This window comes from Crinia signifera, chromosome 3 (genome assembly GCF_055691185.1).
Source record: "Crinia signifera chromosome 3, ASM5569118v1, whole genome shotgun sequence".
Classification (NCBI taxonomy): Eukaryota; Metazoa; Chordata; class Amphibia; order Anura; family Myobatrachidae; genus Crinia; species Crinia signifera.
Window position 1 is genome coordinate 157,566,102 of NC_139219.1, and position 22,259 is coordinate 157,588,360.

Below are 22,259 nucleotides of genomic sequence, written 5' to 3' on the forward strand. Positions count from 1 at the left end.
CTCCATCTCCCGGGCTCCCTTACTGCTCTTGCCTGGGGGCTGCCTCTACTGTTCTTATTGCTACCAGGGTTCTCCACTAGACCTTTACATTGAATTAGGACATAACAAAGTACATAGACATAAAACATCGCCCTCAAACGTCTACCCACCCCCCTCCCCATATACCTCCCCCTTGATGGAATACTTCAATCCCACCTTCCAAAAGAAGAAAAGGGAGAAAAAGGGGAAAGCCCCATAAACAGGAACAAGAAGAACCAAGTCCCTCTCTGCCCTGTTCTATAGGGCGAAAGCTATCTTTTCTAGGGGCTATATAAAGAACCCTTGGCCACCAATGTGAGGTGAACTCCCCAGCAGAGCTAAACATTTGTTATTTATCTCAAAGAGCCTAACTGGCAGCTAGCTGTTGAGCACCCGGCACCCATCTGTCCAACCACTTTGCAGCTTCCTCAGGTCTAGAAAAAAAATAGTCTCTCCATTAGAAATAACCCTGAGTTTGGCTGGGAAGACCATCGAGTATTTTAAATTGCATTCTCTCAAAAGTTTTTTAGGTACTTATGTAATATCTGGGCTCCCGTTTTTCTTATGAGACCGTGTCCCCTTGCGGGGCTCGCTGCGCTCGCCACGCTTCGGGCACGGTGGCTCGCTGCGCTCGCCACACTATATAAAATCAACTCCATGCGTATTTGGATAGTAGGGGTATGAAAAAATGGGGTGCATTTAACATGGGAGTCCAGATAATACATAAGTACCGTTTTTTAATATCAAAAAATTTTGCCTTTTTTGTCTCACACAAAACACTCACACAAAATTTTGTCTTTTTGAACGTCCAGTGCAAAGTCAGGGAATACTGCGATCTTGTTGCCATTGTATTCCAATTGTCCCTTGGTGCGTATTAGTGTTAGGATAGTGTCTCTGTCCTGGAAGTTCAGGAATTTCACTATTAAGGTGCGGGGCGCCAGGAGGGAATGGTCTGGACGGGACCCGATGGGCCCTTTCCACCGCAAATTGGCTGGAGAAAGCGGTCTTCCCAAATACTTCGGACATCCATTTCTCAATGAATTTTACCACCTCTATGCCCTCGGCATGTTCAGGCAGGCCTACATATCATAGGTTGTTCCTTCTTAGCCTATCTTCCACGTCGGACAACTTGAGCCTTATATTGGACATCTGGTGAATGAGGGTATCCACTTTAGTAGACCATTGTTTATTTGTGTCCTCGAGTGCAGATATATGGTCTTCTGCATGCTGAATACGCTCATTTGTTGTTTTAATCTCAGTTTTAATAGATGTTAGTTCTATTTGTATTCCATTTATTTTATCTGATAGGAGCTGCTCACTGCTGGTGATTGCCTCTAGGACTTGTTGGAGGGTTATTTTGGGGGCCCTCTGAGGACTCTTATTTTTATATGGAGTAGCTTGTGGTGTGGTATTCGGGGTTTGCGAGGGATTGCCCTGCGTATGGGCATATCTCTCGAGTCGGGCTGCAGCAGATTAGCATTATAAATGCTATAATTAGTAATTCTAGCATTTATAATAGCTCCTCTTAATCTGTGAAGCTTTCACTCTCCCAATAGGTTTGCTTATGCTCCTTACTGTTGGATCCCCAACCTTGCGAGCTCAAGTGTGGGGAGAGAAGGGATTTTGTAAAAATATATCGTCCCTTATTCACGCCCGTCGGGGTCAGTAGGAGTCTCTGTCCTCAGGACAGCATATACTTTATGTCTGTGAGGAATCAGGCAGTCAATAGTATTCGGCACGTTTTTAATGCTCAGTTTCAGTTGCAATCAGGGGGGGGGGGGGTGGTTTCTATTATAACAACACAAATTACCATCCAGGCCCGCCTAATCATTTGCAGGCTCAACTTAGAGTGTCAGGTGTCTTTATAGTTTTGGTCTTGCTTGCATAAGTCAGTTCAAAAGAGAAAAAAAGAAAAAAGCTAAGTATTATACTGCACCGGGTTCTGAATGAGGGTCTCTTCCTCCAGGCGCCCACTGTCCCCCTTGCCCAGCTCGGGAACCAAAAGCCGTCTTCCACAGGGTAGCATCCAATCACTTAGCTTAGCTCGGCTCTGGCTGCCTCCTCTCCTCCCCAGGGATACACTGCCCGCCTGCTGCCTGCCGCCTCTCACTCCCGCTGCTGTCGGTATTTGCCGTCGGATGCTATCATTCTGCTATCCACCCCATCTGCACACTGCTCGTGGCTGCCGCGCGCTCCCCACACAGAGCAGCCAACCTCTTCCCTCTGACCCCGGAAGAGATCACACAAGACGGGTCACGTGGCATCTGAATGCAGCCTCTATCTATCGCACACACTCCATTCAAGGCCATCGGCGTCCCTGCTCCAACCCCGGAAAAGGTCACACAAGTCTGGGTCTCCAAAGCCTGAGCTGCCGCTAGATCTTGGTAAGACGGATATTTCTGCTAGGGAGCTCGCACTACCCACTCGTCACAATCCTTCAACACATTAAATGTTTAATGAGTGCTTGCACTTCTAGTGGGTGGGTGCCTCTCGTGAATTACCTCCCACTGGTAGTATGCATACACCTCATTTTCTAATATGAGTAATTTTTTACATTTAAATATTGGAAACAGAGACCTGAAGGGATGGCCTTTATATTATATGCACCTGCCTCTATGGATATTTTACCAACAATGTAATTATTTAGCTATTATTATGCTGGACCGCAGGAAGGAGTTGTTTAACTCCTTTCCAATGGAATGCATTACCGACGTCAAAGAGACGTGAGTAAACCAAACCCCCTGAGAGACAGATTGACAGGTAGGGTAATAAACATAGGTCCCGGCCAGTTATAATGCACGCTGCTTGGACAGCGTGTGAGTGTCATCAGCATAGACGGAAGCAGGAAACCTACTGGCTTCCGCTCCGTTGGAATGCACGCCTCTATGGGTGGACTGCACTCTAGCACCGGCGCCCTGAAGTTAATACTCACACATGAACAGGGAGGTAGCAGGAAGTGTACTGACTTCTGCCCCGGTTAATGCACACCAGTAAAGGCGGAATGCCCGCCAGATGCACGCCCTGATGCTAATATCCACACATGAATAGGTAAGCACATTAATTGTCTCAGTTGTTAACACCCATGTGGGGGAACAATAGTAATGTTTAATTGGCTGATTGAATTTGAAAGTGGGCGGTGTATACAGTGTATAAATTGAGCCTTATGGGTCCCTGTATTATTGGCTGCTGGAACACAGACGGATTGCATGTCTTGAAAAAGTCAGTTTAAACTGGAGAATTAAAATCTTGAAGTTGTACCCTAAAAAGTCTGGTGAGTGCGCTCTGTGGAAAATTTCTACTGTGGATGTGTGTATGTATATGTATATATATATATATATATATATATATATATATATATATATATATATATATATATGTCCAATAAGCGGATGGCACTCCATGCAATAATGACACAAATAGTCGAGTTGAAGTCAACGTTTCAGGGATCTGGTCCCTTTTATCAAGACATGAAAATTTAAGTGCAAACATACCTGTATATATAGAGAGACATACTTACAAACAATTGTGCCCTTCACCAAGCCACGCTCGCTCCCGGAGCTGGGTGACGTCACTCCTGCGCGTCCGCGCCGACGGCCCGGCATCCCAGGGGGGCGTGGTCTCACCTGTGTTCATTGTAACCATGGAGATGTGTACGTAGCGGGGAAACCCGTCTTCCCTGTCTGTTAATCAGGCCGTCAGCGGATCTTCGCAAGGACGGACACTCAGTATCACAGGGTGCGCAGCAACTGCTGTGGTGTTGGTTATAACAATGAATCTGTGTGATAGAAAAAAGTGTTAATAAAAAAGAACAATGCGGTCAGACAGATGCGAACGGTACCATACTGGGTTACCGATAAAGATTAATTAATCTGGTGTGTCACGGCTGTGATACCCAGTGACAACATGAGACAGTGATCAACTAATAGCAGCAATCCTGCAAGAAGAAGGAAATTAAAATAACATGAAAACGCAAATGCAAAGCTGAAAAATCATAAAGGTCATAAAAACGGTGTAAATGACAACTGCTCATTCAGTCCTGATGGGTGTATCGTTTGTAATTTGTAAATCCATAGTGTTTCACGTTGGAGTAGGATTCTGCCCCTGTCACCCCCTCTGCGATTCGGGGGTACCCAGTCAATCATTTTGCACTTAAAGTTGGTAAGCGAGTGTTGGTGTTCTTTATAGTGCCTAGCCACAGGCTGGTCCATGGTTTTTCCTTCAAGTGCAGCCCGGATATGTGATCGATGTAGGGCGATTCTTTCTTTTAACTGCCTGGTTGTTTTACCGATGTACAAAAGTCCGCACGGACATCGGATTTGATAGACAACGTACTGGCTTGTACAGGTGAGAGGGTATTTAATTTTAAAGATTTTGCCCGAGGCTGGATGTCTGAAGGTGTCACCTACTTCCAGAGTACTGCAGGTGGTACAGCCCGTGCAGCGATAATTACCCGGTTTACGGGTTAAGAAGTGACTTGGTCTTATAATATCCATACCTGTAACATCATTGTGGATCAGAACGTCTTTTAAATTTTTGCCTCTTCGGTACGATGGTAATATTCTGGTTTTAGAAAGTGTTTTGAGAGCCGGGTCATTTGCTATAATGGGCCATGTTGCTTTAGCGGTGTTCATGAGGGATTTGCTTGTGGTGCTGAAGTCTTGTGGCCAGACTATGCGATCGGAATCAGAGTCTTTGATTTTGGGACGCAGGGCATCTGCTCTTGAAATGGCTAGTGCTTTGTTTTTAGCCATTATTAAAGTTTTATGATGATATCCTCTTTTGAGGAATTTTAACATCATTGCCTCTATTTGGACGATGGTATCACTACGGTCACTGCAAATGTGTATGATCCGCAAGAATTGCGAGAATGGTAATGCTTTTTTTAAGGGAAGCGGATGGTGGCTTTCTCCCTGCAATATGGTATTGCGATCAGTTGGTTTGTAAAACATTGACGTTTCCAATGAACCATTTTCTGTTTGAGTGATCTGTACATCCAGATAGTGGACCAAGTGATGACTGCATTCATAGGTCAGTTTGATAGTTGAATTCAGGCTGTTGATGTCTTTTATTACATTTTCAAAATCAGATTGCGTCCCTGACCACAAGAGGAAGATATCATCTATATATCTAGTGTACCCCACAATCTGACTTGATATCTGTGTATCAGAGAAGAAGAAGTCTTCCTCTGTCTCAAACATAAATATGTTTGCGAAGCTCGGGGCTACGCAAGATCCCATTGCGCACCCCGAGCGTTGGATGTAAATGGCACCATTAAATAAGAAATAATTTCTTGATAGTGTGAGCTCAAGCAAATGTAGGAAGAGGTTCAGATCCGGACCAGTGTAATTGAGATTGTTCAACAGAAATCGCTTAACTGCCTGTACCCCAGCATTATGTGGAATCAACAGATTTCCGTCATATATATATATATATATATGTATATATAAGTCTTATACCAATAGCAAACTGCCAATGATAGGACCAGCACATCTACATGTATATGAATATCAAGAAGGCACACATTTATTGAAGAAAGAGTATACGGCCATTATACTTATCACGGACAGCAGCGGATCTACATGAATTCAGCATGGATCTCTAACAGCATAGCAGCAGCCGAGGGACCAACCATTACCCTGACTGGCCGTTTCGGTGCTACAGCGCCTTTTTAAAAGGGCATAGGGGGAGGGGCCCTAAACTGCACACCCTGGACATATGAGGTGCTACCTGCTGAGACTTGTAGTCCCACTCAGCATCCCAGCCTTGGGGCTACAAAAACAGTCACCACCCATGATGGCGTATCGTAGAAATCCCAACGGTACTTATGTAGTATCTGGGCTGCCGATTTTGTGATTGTATGCCTTACCTTAAGGCATACAATCAGATGCGATGCGATGCGATGCGATTCGATACGATTTTGCATAGGATTCAATGTTAAGAAGGTCCTGTTCATTTCCCCACTATCCAAGTGGGCATAGAGTTGATTTTATATAGCGTGGCGAGCGCAGCGAGCCACCGAGCCCGAAGCGTGGCGAGCGAAGCGAGCCCCGCGAGGGGACGCATATTTCTTAAAAAGTATTCCTTGTACCCTTGCGGGGCTCGCTACGCTCGCCACGCTTCGGGCTTGGTGGCTCGCTACGCTCGCCACAGGTTTATATCCAACTCCATGCCCACTTGGATAGTGGGGAAAGGAAAAGGACCCCTTTTTCCCATTGAATTCTATGTTAAAATGGACTCAGACCATTTTAACATTGAATCCTATGGAAAAATCTTGACCATCGCATCGCATACGATTTGGTCGCATGCGATGCGATACGATGCGATGCGATCCGATCCGATTTCTAAATCGGCAGCCCAGATACTACATAAGTACCATCCCAACATTCAGCAGATACTTATGAGACCGACAGCACGCCCTAGTCCGAAGGGATCACAATGGTTACGATCCACCAAACCAGGTTGTGTGAAGTGCAAAGGATGCACAACGTGTAATGCGATGCTGAGTGGGACCACGGTGGTACATCCACATAGTGGGAAAAGGATTAAAATCCGGCATCGATTGACTTGCATGACTGCATTCGTAATTTACATCTTGATCTGTCCATGTGGACTGTACTACACAGGACTGACGACCAGGCCATTTCGAGAACGGATGGCAAACCACCGGTACACCATTCGGTTGGCCTTGGAAACAGGAAAGACCGACAAACCGGTGGCACAGCACTGCCTGGATCTTGGCAATCAAGTCCCAACCATCAAATGTATGTTGGTAGACCATATACCCAAATTTATCAGAGGGGGTGATCGCTCAAAGGCCTTAAAACAACTCGAAGCCCAATGGATCTATACTCTGGACACTGTGGCCCCGCGTGGCCTAAATGAAAACAATCCGCTGAACTGTTTCTTGTGATCTATTGCTATAAGGATAACTCATACCCATTGTTTCCTTTTTTTCTCTTCTTTTGAATTTTTTCTTATTTTGTTGCTCAAATATTGTGAGTGAACGGAGGCATGATGGATATGGACATTTACAACTCCTTTTTTCATCATCTCACATAGGTATTACTTTTTGTAATAAACAATGAATATAAAGAATTAAATATATAAGAATCTTTTTTTTTTAATAAAATTGTTCTTAAAAAAGTGACAAAAATTAAATAAGTTCATAAAATCCAAAAAATTCATAAAATATTAAAAATAAAAACAATATAATGTAATATATGTAAATAGTATATCTGTTGTCCTATATGTTTGTGTGTTAATAGTGTACAATCAATAATATGCATAGAGTGCATCCACATCCCATGCCACTTCATTGTTCCAGTGCTGGGATATTGTTTCTGTATAATGATATATACATGTGGATGACATTGTACATAATGCAAATGTATGAGTTATTGTAAGATCTAGAACCAATGCTCCCTTGTAAGTATCTCATCCCAGGCAGAAACTCCTTTACAGATGTAGAATTATTGCTGGAACGCATACAAGCCGCTGTGAAACGCTGAGGAACACTTAAACGCATTTGAGGCTTTTCCACATACCTGAAGACTTGTTGGCTATAACATATTGTATATCAAAAGATGCCTATCGACTCTAACAACGATATTACGGTGCTGGAACGCACCGGAGCCGCCGTGGAACGCACGGCCATGATGGAATGATTTTCCGCAAACGTATAAACCAATAGGGATGCGGTATCTAACCCATGTGACTGACGCCACATGACCCCTACAGGCACCACTAGACTAGGTAGCCAGCTGGAGCTAATGAGCTCATTTGGGATGCCTTATAAGGGAGCACTGGGGCTATGATCAGTGTTCTTGAATCTCTTGAGATGTACGGACGTATCTGCTGACTTATGCTGAATTGTCTTGACAAAGGCCCTCTAGTGGCCGAAACGTCGACTGACTGCCTGCAACAGCAAGGTTTATTATACCCTGCAAAAAAAGTACATTTGATTGGTGAGTGCTCTTCGTGGATCATTTGATTCTACCCCAGTACTATAGTTGGAATATCCTAGCAATATTCTGTAGCTGAGCACCCCACACGCTGACTTGGGCTGGCCGTGAGTGCAGATTCCTCCTGCAATATATATATATATATATATATATATATATATATATATATATATAGATCTGGGCAGCGGCGCGGCACTCAGGACGGCGTAGAAATGAATCAATACGTAGCCAAACTAGATTAGTTGACGTTTCAGCCTTGCGGCTTTTATCAAAACAGCTAACATAACAAATGGTGTTTACTCACCCCTATAAGTGGAGCAGAATCACTCGTTTGTGCAAGGACAGCGGCCATCTTCTTCCGCCCACTACAGGCGGACCGGGATGACGTCACTGTGCAGGAGACTGTTGCCATAGTACCAGGTCAACAGTGTGTGGAACTGTGTGAACAAAAAAGTTGATAGGAGAAAAAGGGAAAAAAAAACGTTGCTGATGCATTTAAAGAAAGTGCAGCATTAACACTGAATGGTGCTGATCTCTATGAGGAGGAAAAAAAACCTTCATCTATACTAGTGGCCGCTATCATTACCAACCAGTGATTCACTCTTCTAATACAACATGAACACAATAAAACAGTGTAAACTACAACATCATATGATAGCGGGTTACTTTCTTAAAAAGACAGTGCAAGTACATAAATTATTAACGTCTAAATTTAAGGCGCACGGACACTGAGAGCTGCCCGGCAGCACTATGTGTAATATTAGATTATCCTGGTACCTAATGAATATATTAGTTAGTTTATTATACGCTGGTAGCCAATGATGTAAGACCCTGCTCTTTGGCTAGGTTGTTTTAAATACTTATTACATATAATTTTTGTGTTATAAGATCTTACTTAGTCATTGTGGCTGTTTAGTCATGGTTCCAGGTAAGCTAATGTGTCATAAAAAGCTGTGTAAGCTTAACTGCTCATTCAAACCTTTAGGGGCCAGGGTCTCCAATTTGAAGATCCACCTGGCCTCTACTTGAAGTCATTTTTATCCCGATCTCCCCCTCTAGCAAGGGGGGGGGGGTACATGATCAATAATCATGTATTTGACAGTAGCGATTGGGTGTTTGGCCAAGGCGTAATGGCGAGCAAGGGGCTGATCGCTAGTGCCCTTTTTAATGGCTGCCCGAATGGCCGAGCGGTGGTTTGCCATTCGCTCTTTAAAGGGCCCACGTACACTAAGGAACATGGGCAAGTGATGGTATACACCACGAATTTAGACGTACATTAAAGATGGTGTTTGATGGGGAACCTTTTCCCTAAGTAGGGATGGGGTAATGATGTTCCCACCTGCATAAACCCGCAGGTCGTGCAATTGGGGCATTGGAAGCATCCCTCTTTGCTTTGTCCCAAAAAGGTTGTTTGGGTTTTGATGCCTAGATTAGTGATATCTGTACGTACAAGGTGGTCTTTTAAATTTCGTCCTCACCTGTAAGCTGGCATAAGGGAAGTGTCCTGGAGATTGAGTTCCAGGTCTGTTTTTTTTTACTATAGGCCAAAGTTTTTTGGCTTTTTTAACCCTGTCTGGTGTTTCATTGTTGTAGGAATTGACCCACACCAGTTTTTTAGTTTGATTTTTACTTGAAATTTTTGGCACTAATAGTTCTGCTCTGGATTTAGACATGGCTTTTGTTCTCTGTCATGCTAGCAAGTCTGCGTCGTATCCCCTTGCTAGAAATTTATCTCGCATAATATCTAGCTCCAGTGTGGCTTCTTGGGGTCACTTACTATCCGCAGTACTCTCAGGAACTGGCTGTAGGGCAGAGAGCATTTGCTGTGGGCAGAGTGGGCACTACTAGCCAGGACAAAGTTGTTTCTGTCCGTGGCTTTTCTGAATAGCCCTGTTTGAACCACTCCAGCTTTTTTGGTGATTCTCACGTCAAGGAAGTTTATGGTTTCCTGCTCAATTGTAAACGTGAATTTGACAGGGCTGTTAGTGGCATTATGGCCATTGATAAGGTCCATAAATGCGCTCTCAGGGCCTGTCCACAGGATGAGAATGTCATCTATATACCTGTGATAATTCCTTATATGCTGCTCAATAGTGCTATCCGTAAAGAATTGGTCCCTCTCGACCTCGTATATAAATGCGTTGGCCACTGACGGGGCCACACTTGACCCCATGGCCACGCCTTCTGTCTGGAGATAATGGGACCCATCACAATAGAAGTAATTTTTGCTTAAAACCTGTTCTAGCAACTCAATGTAGAAGTCCAAATCTGGACCACAATACTTGGTATTGTTGGTGAGTAACCTCCTCACCGCCTGTATCCCTGCCTGGTGGGGAATGCAAGTGTATAGATTACAAACGTCCACTGTGATGAACAGCCAGGGTTCTGGTAAGGTGCCCAATTTTGATAGGGCCATTAGCAGAGTTGAGGTATCTTTGAGAAAGGTTGGTAAAGCTTGGATAGCTGGTTGTAAAAACCCGTTCAGGTAGACCGAAATCGGCTGGAATAAAGATCCCCTTGCCAAAATAATCGGTCTACCTGGCGGTCTATGTATTTTAGGGGTCAGATACAGTATGGGATGGGAAACGCCACTGTCAAATGATCTCGACATGCTTCAGAAATTAGTCCTTCTCCCACTGCAGCTTTTAGGGCGGAGTCCAACTGTTTTTTAAACAGCGGTGTAGGATCTCTGGATAGTTTGGTATAAGTCCGTGTGTCAGACAATTGTCGGTGGATTTCTTCCCGATGATCTGTTAGATTTTGAACCACTATCGACCCGCCTTTGTCTGATTGACGGATGACAATGTCCCCATAGGAAGCCAAGTTTTTTAGTGCCTGTCTCTCTTCTCGGGACTTGTTCCAATTGATCAATTTTTGATTGGACTTCACCTCTTGTAGTTCCTCCGTAAGCATGCGAGATAATGTTTTTAATGATGGATTGATGCTTGGTGCAAATGTTTTTGTCACATTTGAAAAAGATGTTGCAAAAAAGATGGGAAGAGAAATCTAGGGATTATTCATACCTTATCGCACTGCTGTGAATTCACAGGCTGGGCAATAATCGGATGACTTGCTACTTTTTTATCACTGACCGTATCCAAGTTGATGAAGCTGCATTTGAGGTTGGTAACCAGCCATTTTCTGGGAATGTCAGGGAAAATGCAGGCATTTGAGGGGAAGTGACTGTGACATCAGCCTGCTTCTATTGTACCCACCAAGTAAGTCCTGGGCTATGCAAGGTCTGCACACACTGGAAAAATCATTCAATGGTGATCGTATTGTGTATAGATTTGCTACTAACCGCTGATCTGTGTCATTTTCACAAGCCTTGTACGGCAATTTTCATGCTTGCACTGGGCAGAATTCCACTGTGGCTGGGATTCAATTCACAGGGCTCTGCAAATTAGCAGCCCAGCAGTCAGGTCTGAATAACTCCCTAAGTCTAAATGGTCGACATTAGCTAACAGTCGACATGAGCAAAATGTTGACATGTGAGAAAGTCATTGTATTTTTCTGTTGTTTTTTTTTACATTTTTCATGCTTTACGGTCTACGAGGACTCAGATTGGGAACAGTAAAGTGTGCAAAACTCAGCTTAGCGGGGCACCATGCACAAAGCCGAGCAAAGCACTAAACTATTTGTCAGTCAACGTGCTTAGGTGTCAACATTGACACCAAAAAGTGAAAACTTACATTGAAAATTGTGTCAACCTTTTGTCATTGCCGACCTAGGATATGTTGACCTTTTGGTGTCCACCTATTTGTCAAACCTTTGATCCACATCCCAGAGAAAGGCATTACATATGTTTAGCTGTTATATAATGAATTCCATCCTCTAGTATTGTTTCTGCTTTATTTGAGGCAAGGCAAAGCACAGTAAGTGTTCATAAGCTGAAAAGTACTGGCTTTTTTTTAGCTTAAAATATTGAACAAGAGGACAGAGTAAAAAAGAAAATGTGAATAAATGAAGTAGTGAGCTTGGGTAACTACGGAAACGCTTTTCACAGAAGTATTAAGCTGGCTAAGAAAACAGATGGAGGAGTTGTAAAAAGTACATTGTTTGTTTCAGGGTTGTTAAGAGCAGGATGTGTATACTGCAGTGGTTCCCAAACTTTTTGAATCACGGCACCCTAAAGTATAACAATATTTATCATGGCACCCCTAAGCCAAAAGTTGGTTACCAATTTCAGGAAAAAATTAAATAAGTTGACTTTATCTAGTGCTACCGCAATGTATTTGACAAAATATCATAATTGTAAGGTCATGATCATATATACCCAAGGGCATATGATTTACTTTATCAGAATTAATCTTAATTTCTAATTTACCACTATAGCAGTCAGAAATAACATAGCAAAATCATTTTTATTAAATTAAAAAGTGATTACTGTCTAATATCCCTAACTCAATCAAAGCTCAGGCATAGTGCTATGAAGCAAATCTGCAGCACTATTAGTCTATATATCCTCCTTAATCATATTAATGATTTGGCACATACCACCCATGGATCAATGCATGTTATATATGTTGCAATGACAAAAGATACATGTTCAGTGTCTGACTTATTTATATATATATATAGGAAAACTTTAATACAAAAGAGAAACTAAAATGTCAATGTTACCCTTTTTTTTTAACTGATGGAGATTTGGGATTTGTTTTTCTAAAACTACAATAAGCACAGTAAATAGACGCTTCAGCAAAATAAGTTTTCAATCTGTATTAATAAAACAAATGAGTTTCACACTCTGAAGCTTTTTTTCTTCTATTTACTTTGTCATTTAATCTTAAATAATCTCAGTATTTACCTACTGTACTAATGTTAACTTCATTTCAAATACAAATAGTTTTTCTCCAAATAACACTTGAGTGGGCTCTCCTATAGATCCCTTAATCCATCTTCTGGCTAGTCTGTTAATTCTTTTGTATTGTGGCTTTCTTTAGTGCTTAGAAATTAATATACAGGTGATATTTACTTTGACGAGAACAATCTTTAACAAAGTATAGATTTTTATTGGAGGAATGAGTTTCATCCTAAAATGTTAAAGAATTCTATACATCTCACTTGCACTTTGTGGCTCTATGGCATTTCTGCTGATTATTAATGCACACATTTATGTTATTTTGTTTATGTTTATTAAGATAAATAATCCAGAATTATGTACTTATAACCAGTGGAATTTATTTTCATAGACCACGAGCTCTTGAAGTTTCTTTCTTCTGAAAATACAGACTCAAATGTCAGTTGGCTAGAGAATGGCAAGAGACTGTTCTGCAAGACTATTACATCTAAACCTGGATCTTTACGAGGAGCTGGTGAGTGATTTATCTCATTAAACTAGAGGATTACTAATGAAACAGACAGGCTCCTATGGGACATTAGGACATCAGTACTGTTCTTTCAAGTCAATTGCTTGTATTCCAGTAGTACATAGATAAATAATTATAATATAACATAAATAAAATAAAATGTACCTATATATATTGTGGCACATAATGCAATATTAAAATGCCCACACATGTTTTGCTGAACCACTGGGCTGTACTTTATTCACCAATTTGTCAAGATGGCAGACAGAATCAATTCTGGTTCCAACAGTCACATCAGCAACATTTTCCTATAACCCTGTCGCTTACTATACTCTGGTCAGCTAGCTAGTCAATCACAGGCCAGCTGATCCAGCATCGGTCAACCTTACCGCAACACAAAATAGTTTATTTATGCCTCTTTCCTAAGCACTAAACTCTTATTACTATAACCCAGTTGATGCATCTGTGTGTGTGTGTGTGTGTCTGCTGTGTCTGTAGGCTATGTGGAGACTTAACCTGGTCTTTACTAGACTTTAGTCTCCCAGAGAAGGCATTTGTCTCTTTCATAAGAGACTCGGACTAACTACTGTACCTTGATTAAGACTTTCTATGAAAACTATGCATACATAGTATAATCAGTAGGAGATGAAATTGGGCTTTTGAAGCACACATTCTCCACCTGCATAGTAATATGCCTGTCTACCTCTGCTGCTAGCTTATCTTTGGCCCGGTATGCTGATTAAGAGCTCAGATCCACCTGCAGAGCAATATGGTCCCAATTTTTACTTTTAATATGTTTTACGTTTTTTACCTTTGGTATATGTGTCATCAAATGAGTTTATTTAAATCCATTTACTTGTCGCCATAGAATTTGTACAGAGTGCTGCTTTTCTGTTTTTGTACCCCATTTATTCTTTGAGATCTTACTAATCCCTTCAGCAGCTGATATCTTTGAGGATCCAGCCTACTCTACCTTTTACATGTTAAGAGAAGCAGCTGATACTGTGCAGGTGCAGCTGCTATACTCTGTCACTTATGCTTCATGTTATGTTTGTATCCTAAGCCACTGAAATCTGAGTGGGGCCCATTTACTGGATGGCATGGTGAAACCGTAGAAGCATGGCCGCTCTTGTTCCCATAAAGAAAAAATAGTATGTGTCACATGCAGCATAGAGGAAGATTTTCCCTGGTATTTCTCCTCTCAGCCGCTCCCCGACACCCTTTAATTTATCTTGGGCCTGGTTAATCAGTACCCAACCCCCTTCCACCACCCAGCTTGGTGCCCATGGTTTTAGCCAGTCAAGGATTTTGCCAATGGGCTAAATGACTGCAGCCCCCCAGGTAAATCCCACCACCTGGCTCAGTCTTTGAACCTGATGCAGTCCATGACTGAACCAACTTCATCGTGAATGGCAGTGACTTCTGATTAAATATCTTCCTGTCAATCAGACACTACAGGCATCCCAATGGTAGGTGTTTCCTCCCTCTGGGACTGCCAGACTGGGCTGAAGAGAAGAGAGCTCGCTTCCAGTAGTAAGTTATTTTTTGCCTTTTGCACAGCCCTAGTCAGCTATTATCGGTTTCAGCCGATTCCGTCCATAGAAGCCGGTATTTTGCACATGCTATTTTTTTTTTCTACTTTTTTTTTTTTTCTTCTTACAGAACATAGAATGTGAGTTGTCAAGGGTACACATGCACTTTATTTTTGTCACAGTAGTAATGTGACTAAGATGCATATTTTCTGCGAGTTCGTTGAATGGCAAACAGGGCTATATAATGCAATTTAAGGACATGCGGACGTATGCTTATGTGTTGAGATTGTTTTAATCATAAACTTACTAGAACAATACTTCTTACAATTAACATGCTACAGAAAGCAGGTTTTGATTTTAACTTACACAATCATCCTATACTGCAAAAGGTTGCACCGAGGTAGCTGGATAACACGTGGCTCATCTAGGAGTGGTACTGCAGCGGCAGACAGGATGGCAGTTTGAAGAGCTAGGAACCAAAAAGCATCAGTTTAACACCCAATAAGCCCCTTATCTGGCTTGATCGTGTTTACCACCAGCCGAGAAGTAGTGGGCGATTCATGCAGCACTGCGATCTGCTACAAAGATCCATCAGAACTGCATCAACTTCCTTTTTTTATAGAAAACTAGGCGAGACTTTCAAAGTGACTTACAAGAAAAGGTTAATATCCAATAAGATAATAGTATTAATCGTGTTTACCACCAGCCGAGGAGCAGTGGCCGATTCGTGCAGCACTGAGTTGTTCTGCGAGTGTGTATTTGTTTTTGTCAGTTTAATACCCAATAAGAAACCTATCTGGCTTGATCGTGTTTACCAGTGGGCGATTTCATACAGCTTACATATCAATGACAGCCTCCACTGCGCTTGAGTCAGGTGCAGCCCCACTCCTCTGCCTATGTCATAGGTGGCCATGTAGGCTTGAATGGCCTTTTGCTGCTCCTCCATCCTCTGCAGCATATAGAGGGTGGAGTTCCAGCGTGTCACCACCTCTTGTTTAAGCTGATGACAGGGCAGGTTGAGGAGTTTTTGCTGCCGCTCCAGCCTTCAGCAGGCAGTGGCAGAATGCCAAAAGTGTCCGCAAATTTTGCGGGCCACCGCAAGCATCTCCTGCATGCTCCTGTCACTTCTGATGAAATGCTGCACCACCAAATTTGTGGGCAAAACATGTCATGTGCTGGAAATTGCCCATGTGTAATGCCCGCACAATGTTATTGGCGTTGTCCGTCACCACAAATCCCCAGGAGAGTCTAAGGCGGGTAAGCCATTGCAAATTGAGTTCCCTCAGTTTCTCTAAGAGGTTGTCAGCATTGTGCCTCTTCCTGAAACTGGTGATACACAGCATAGCCTGCCTTGGAAGGAGCTGGCATGCAGGAGATGCTGCTTCTGTTGCTGCGGAAGGCGATGCATTTACCCAGTGGACTGTCACAGTCATATAGTGCAAGTCTAACACCAATATAGTTGTCAAGGCCGCTGTTATCCGCTTTGCCATAGGATGACTGCTGTCGTACTTCATCCTCATGGCAAACGAATGTTGGATGGTCAATTGCTTAGTAAAAGACGTAGTGGTCTTACGACTTCCCCTCTGGGATGATGACTGACTCCTACCGTAGCAGCAACAGCAGCAGTAGTAGGCGTAGCACTGCAGGATCCTCTGGAGGAATCCCGGATAGAAGAGGAGTCAGTCATGCTGGTGACATGGCCTGCAGGACTCCCCCCAATCCGGATTGAGGAGGAAATTGATGAAGAGGGAGTTGCTGTTGTGCTTTTCAGGCTCTTGGCTCCAACAGGAGGACCAAGGGATTTAGGTGTCCCTGGACTGCTGACAGTCCTAGCCACAGTTCCTGAAGTTCACTGGAGTGCAAGTATTTACAGCCATAGATGCACCAGTAGACTGGTATTAATATTTATACGGCAGTAGATGCACCAGCAGAGAGGTATTATATATACGGCAGTAGATGCAACAGCAGAGAGGTACTGGCTGACCCGGGGGGGGGGGGTTTCATCACTTGTTTGAGTATTTATATGTGCGGCTTTATCACTGTTGTATATCCCTGAGGACGGGCCATGTGCCCGAAACATATCGGATGTGCCGCATGATTTTCACCTCTACATTAGGACTACGTGTCCACGCTGGAAGGCACCGGGTCAGTATCTGACTGAATCATCCCCTTTTGGAGTGCCGGCTTACCACACTAATATATATATATATATATATATATATATATATATATGTATATGTATATATATATATATATATTGACGGGAGAAGGACGCAGCACTCCAGACAGATTCTTCAAACAGCAAATAATTTTATTGTGCTCAGCAACGTTTCAATACAGGTATGTATTATCTTCAGGCTCAATACAACAGTAAACAGTAACATCTATATATATCAAACCAAAGTGACGTTTTACGTAGGAGGCGGTACTCTCATCCCGCCCCCCAGCGTATCAGTGTGTAGGCTAGGTGTATCACACAGCTGAATCCACTGAATAGGATCAGCTGATGACCTCCCTGACAGATCACTGTCTCCAACACATATAAAATTACAAATGTGATATAGCAACAAATAAGAATGTATCAAAATACATATATATATTGTTAGTGACCAATATTAAAAAGCAATGCAACATAAATATATTGCACCACATAACAGGACAAAAGTGAAACGAAAAAACTAGCAGCATGAATACATAACGGGCCCATCTGATAATAGCAGAAATATATCGTAGATGTTTAGAGAATATGTACATACCAGCCTTACAAAGTTTATAATAGTACACTTGAGCCAGAATATTCATTTAGACCCGCAGGGGATACTGTATTAAGCCTAGCAATCCAACGTGCTTCACATTTAAGCAGGAGAAGACCTCGATTACCCCCCCTGATTGAAGGGGGAATGTGGTCTATCATCCTATATCTTAATGTAGACAGACCATGTTTGGCTGTCAAGAAATGCCTGGAGACAGGTTGATCGCTAGATCCTTTGATTATGGCATTACGAATCGATGATCGATGCGCTGCCATGCGTTCCTTGAAAGGACGTTCAGTCTTTCCGATATATGTTAATCCGCACGGGCAGATAATTTGGTACACAGTGAAAGGTGTGTTACAGGTTAGTAAATGACGTATGGGAATAGATTTTCCCGTATGGGGATGGTTAAACGATGCCCCTGGTATAAGGAAACTGCATGTCGTACAGGTACATCTAAAGCATCCCACTTTGGTACTAATATTTCTGGCACAAGCAGGTGAAGCATCTGCTTTTACCAGTATGTCACGTAAATTTTTGGATCTTTTAAAACTGGGGAGAAGGGAGGTTTTGCACAAACCTATATCTGGATCTGCCTGTACTACTGGCCAATGGTTTCTTACAATTTTAACCGTATCAGGGCTCTGGTGATTATATGTCGTTACCCATGGCAGCTTTTCCTCCATGGTTTTCAATTGCGGTTTTGGCTGTAGTAACAACACACGATCCATTGCCATTACCTTATTTTTAGTAGCGATGAGTTCTGGCAAGGGGTACCCTCTACGTCTGAAACGCTCTATCATGGTGTCCATTTGATTAGATGCAATAAGTGGATCAGAGAAAATGCGCCTAATCCTTAAGAGCTGGGAATAGGGGAGACCCCTAACTGTGGCCCTAGGGTGACAGCTATCAAATGCCAATAAGTTGTTTCTGTCTGTGGGTTTTGAGAACAGGCAGGTAGACAATTTGCCCTCCACAAGTTGAATAGATACATCAAGGAAGTGTATCTCATTTCTACTATGCGTGTAAGTAAATTTGATGGGGCAATCCCCACTATTGTGTGTATCAATGTAAGAGGACAAATCCTCGGGGGGACCCTGCCAAAATATCAAGAGGTCATCAATGTACCGATGATAACTTATGATTCTGCCAGAGATTTCCCGATTATCGAAAAACATCGATTGTTCGAATTCGAACATAAAGACGTTGGCATATGAGGGGGCCACCGCCGCCCCCATAGCCACGCCCACAAGTTGTAAAAAGAATTTGTTACCATAAATAAAAAAGTTTTTTGTGAGAACCATCGACATCAATTGCAGAATCAAGTTAACATCTGGACCTACATATGTATTATTCTCACTCAGGAACCTTTTGAGAGCTGCCAAACCAAGAGAGTGCGGGATAGACGTATAAAGTGCACTGACATCGATGGTGAACATCGAAATGTCAGGGCCCAATACAGGTATCTCTAATAATTTTCTCCCGTCTATATGCACCTTTGACGAAGGCACCCGACAAGCAACATCGTTTTGGTGGTGTGCCCGGCACCAAGCAGTCTATATTGGATTGGACCTAAGGATTGGCCTCCTCCTGCTGTTGGCACCCCCTACATATGACCCATCGTGATTCAGTGTTCCTGTTTGTCCTGCACGCCTGCTCCACTCAGAGCTACACACCTTCACCTGGTGATTGTTACACCTGCTGCAGCATGGAACCAGCGGTGGAAATTGACCCATCCACAGCCGGCCTCTCCAGATTCATGTTCCCAATCGGGGATACTTTCAGCTTCACAGATGTCGATGCCAGAGCCATACTACTACCCAATGAGTTGGATGAATTGGCAGAAGCAACCCCGTTAGAAGATGCTTTCCGGGAGTTGGTAAAGATTAAAAAACGTGAAATTGATTACCACTATCATGCACTGTCCCTCAGTGAATACCATCGCAACAGAATGATCCCGAGGGGATTGAGGGTGCGTAATGCCCCCACTATCGCCAAATACGACACCGATTTCTGCAAGAAGTGGATTGCAATTGCTAATAAGTGCTCCATGGATTGGATGCTACTTATCATTGAACATTCATCGAAGGAGGTAGAGACATGTAAAGCTAAGAGTGAGGCTTTGGAAGCCATCCATAAAGCAAATTTCTTGAATGATGCATCCACCCTGTTGTATGGAAAACTCAGCACACAGCTGCAGGTGTATAAACGTGAACTGATTAAGTTTAAAAAAGAGAAAAAATCTAAAGTGGAAAAGGACTATGAGTTACACACCGTCTATTTTTGGACAAGTCCACAAGGTGATCGGCAGGGATAAAGCCATTCTTCCGCCGTGGCCGTAACAGAAATGAACAAGCACCTAGTTCCACCGAGTTGAACTCATCTAGCAGCGACAATGGTGGTAATGAGAACCGGCGCCAAAGAAATCGTAAGGCTGTTATCCCTTTAGCCGCAGTGACCCGGGCCCGCACCGGAGGACGAGATGATTCACCCGCCGAGGTGGCACAAGGAAACGGCACCAAGAAACCCCCAAAACCCAAGAAGCCTTAGTTGTTAACCTATCATCACATGAACTGTCTACCATCGAGTCCACAGTTCTGTCCAAAGGCCTGTCATTTATCCCCTCATCTTACCATGACGATCTGACCTGGTCTATCGAGCAGCAGCGATTATCAAGGCAATTGCGCCTTAAGGAACACTTTAACAGATCCCGCAAACTAGAGGCTGCTGTGAGTAAGACTATTACCCCTAAAAATGACATTCCACTACAATTACGAAAAATTTTGCCTAGATCATCTTTTGATGTTTTGTCTAGTAATGAATCGATTAAAACCTTTACTGCAATTACTAATTTTGAAGTTAAATCTATGGTTAACAATGTTGATTCATCTAGAGCTAACTTAAGTAAAAATGAACGGTGTGCATTGAAATCTCTGTCCAATGACAAATCGCTAGTGTTCCGTCTGGCAGATAAGGGCGGAGCACTGGTGATTTATGGATTTGGACAGATATCATTCTCAAGTCATGGTCCATTTGAATGACCAGACCACCTATCGTTGTTTGAGAGTGGATCCCACTCAAACGTTCACTATTGAATTGAAACATGTATTAGAGGCTGCTGTGTGTGAGGGGTTTATCTCAGATGCGCTAAAAGATGCTTTACTACCTGCTTTTCCAGTGGTGCCGCAGTTTTACTGCATTCCAAAAATACATAAATCACTGATTGATCCTCCTGGCAGACCCATCGTGGCTGCCAGGGGATCCTTAATGCAACCTGTGTCCATTTTTATCGATAGTGTACTACAACCTTATATCCGGGCACACCCACGATATCTATTGGACACCACTAATCTACTTAAAAAATTATTAGAGATACCTGTATTGGGCCCTGACATTTCGATGTTCACCATCGATGTCTGTGCACTTTATACGTCTATCCCGCACTCTCTTGGTTTGGCAGCTCTCAAAAGGTTCCTGAGTGAGAATAATACATATGTAGGTCCAGATGTTAACTTGATTCTGCAATTGATGTCGATGGTTCTCACAAAAAACTTTTTTATTTATGGTAACAAATTCTTTTTACAACTTGTGGGCGTGGCTATGGGGGCGGCGGTGGCCCCCTCATATGCCAACGTCTTTATGTTCGAATTCGAACAATCGATGTTTTTCGATAATCGGGAAATCTCTGGCAGAATCATAAGTTATCATCGGTACATTGATGACCTCTTGATATTTTGGCAGGGTCCCCCGAGGATTTGTCCTCTTACATTGATACACACAATAGTGGGGATTGCCCCATCAAATTTACTTACACGCATAGTAAAAAGAGCAATCAGGTAAAGAAGAAGAGAGATAACAGAACGGCACCTGTAGAGAAAAGGGGGTTAATGAAAAAATGTAACAGCTCCTTTGCAGGAGTTGGTGGAAGTCCGTTCTGGGAAACCTGTGTAGCTGTCCCTACCTCTATCTCAGCGCTGACGTGCAGGCTGCAGCGAGGAAGGAGCGAGCGGCAGAATGGCAAAGCCGCGTCTGAGTGAGCTCCACTGCTGCAGCGTGTCAGCGCGTCCCGTAGCTTCCCGTCTTCGCTGATGAAATTCTTAGCGGGGTCCGGGCTGGAGAGCGGGGTGAGGGTGTGTTGGTTTTCCTCTTCTTGAACGGGCAGCAGGATCTACGCGTTTCATGCGCAAAGCGCACTTTTTCAAGATGAAGTCTGCTGGGCATCAGCGAAGACGGGAAGCTACGGGACGCGCTGACATGCTGCAGCAGTGGAGCTCACTCAGACGCGGCTTTGCCATTCTGCCGCTCGCTCCTTCCTTGCTGCAGCCTGCACGTCAGCGCTGAGATAGAGGTAGGGACAGCTACACAGGTTTCCCAGAACGGACTTCCACCAACTCCTGCAAAGGAGCTGTTACATTTTTTCATTAACCCCCTTTTCTCTACAGGTGCCGTTCTGTTATCTCTCTTCTTCTTTACCTGATTGCTCTTTTTTCTTTTAACCCATTTCTCCCCTTTCTTCCAGCGCTCATTTCTTCCAACTTACTACAGGGAAAAAAAAGGGAATTTTTTCTCCTTTTTTCTCATTATTACTGAGCTGCTCACCATCAATTAGCGCAAGTGACCCCAATTTCTTACTTACACGCATAGTAGAAATGAGATACACTTCCTTGATGTATCTATTCAACTTGT

The 22,259-nt window shown here is 43.1% G+C and overlaps 1 protein-coding gene across 2 annotated transcripts in view; it reads left to right on the forward strand.

The window, feature by feature from the left end:
- Nucleotides 1-22,259, forward strand: part of TBC1D32 (TBC1 domain family member 32) — a 386,630-nt gene that overhangs the window by 286,216 nt on the left and 78,155 nt on the right. For both annotated transcript variants that reach the window (XM_083176796.1, XM_083176797.1), the window contains one exon: nt 13,172-13,294. In XM_083176796.1, coding sequence (XP_083032922.1) covers nt 13,172-13,294 — 123 coding nt within the window. The remainder of the gene's footprint in view (nt 1-13,171; nt 13,295-22,259) is intronic.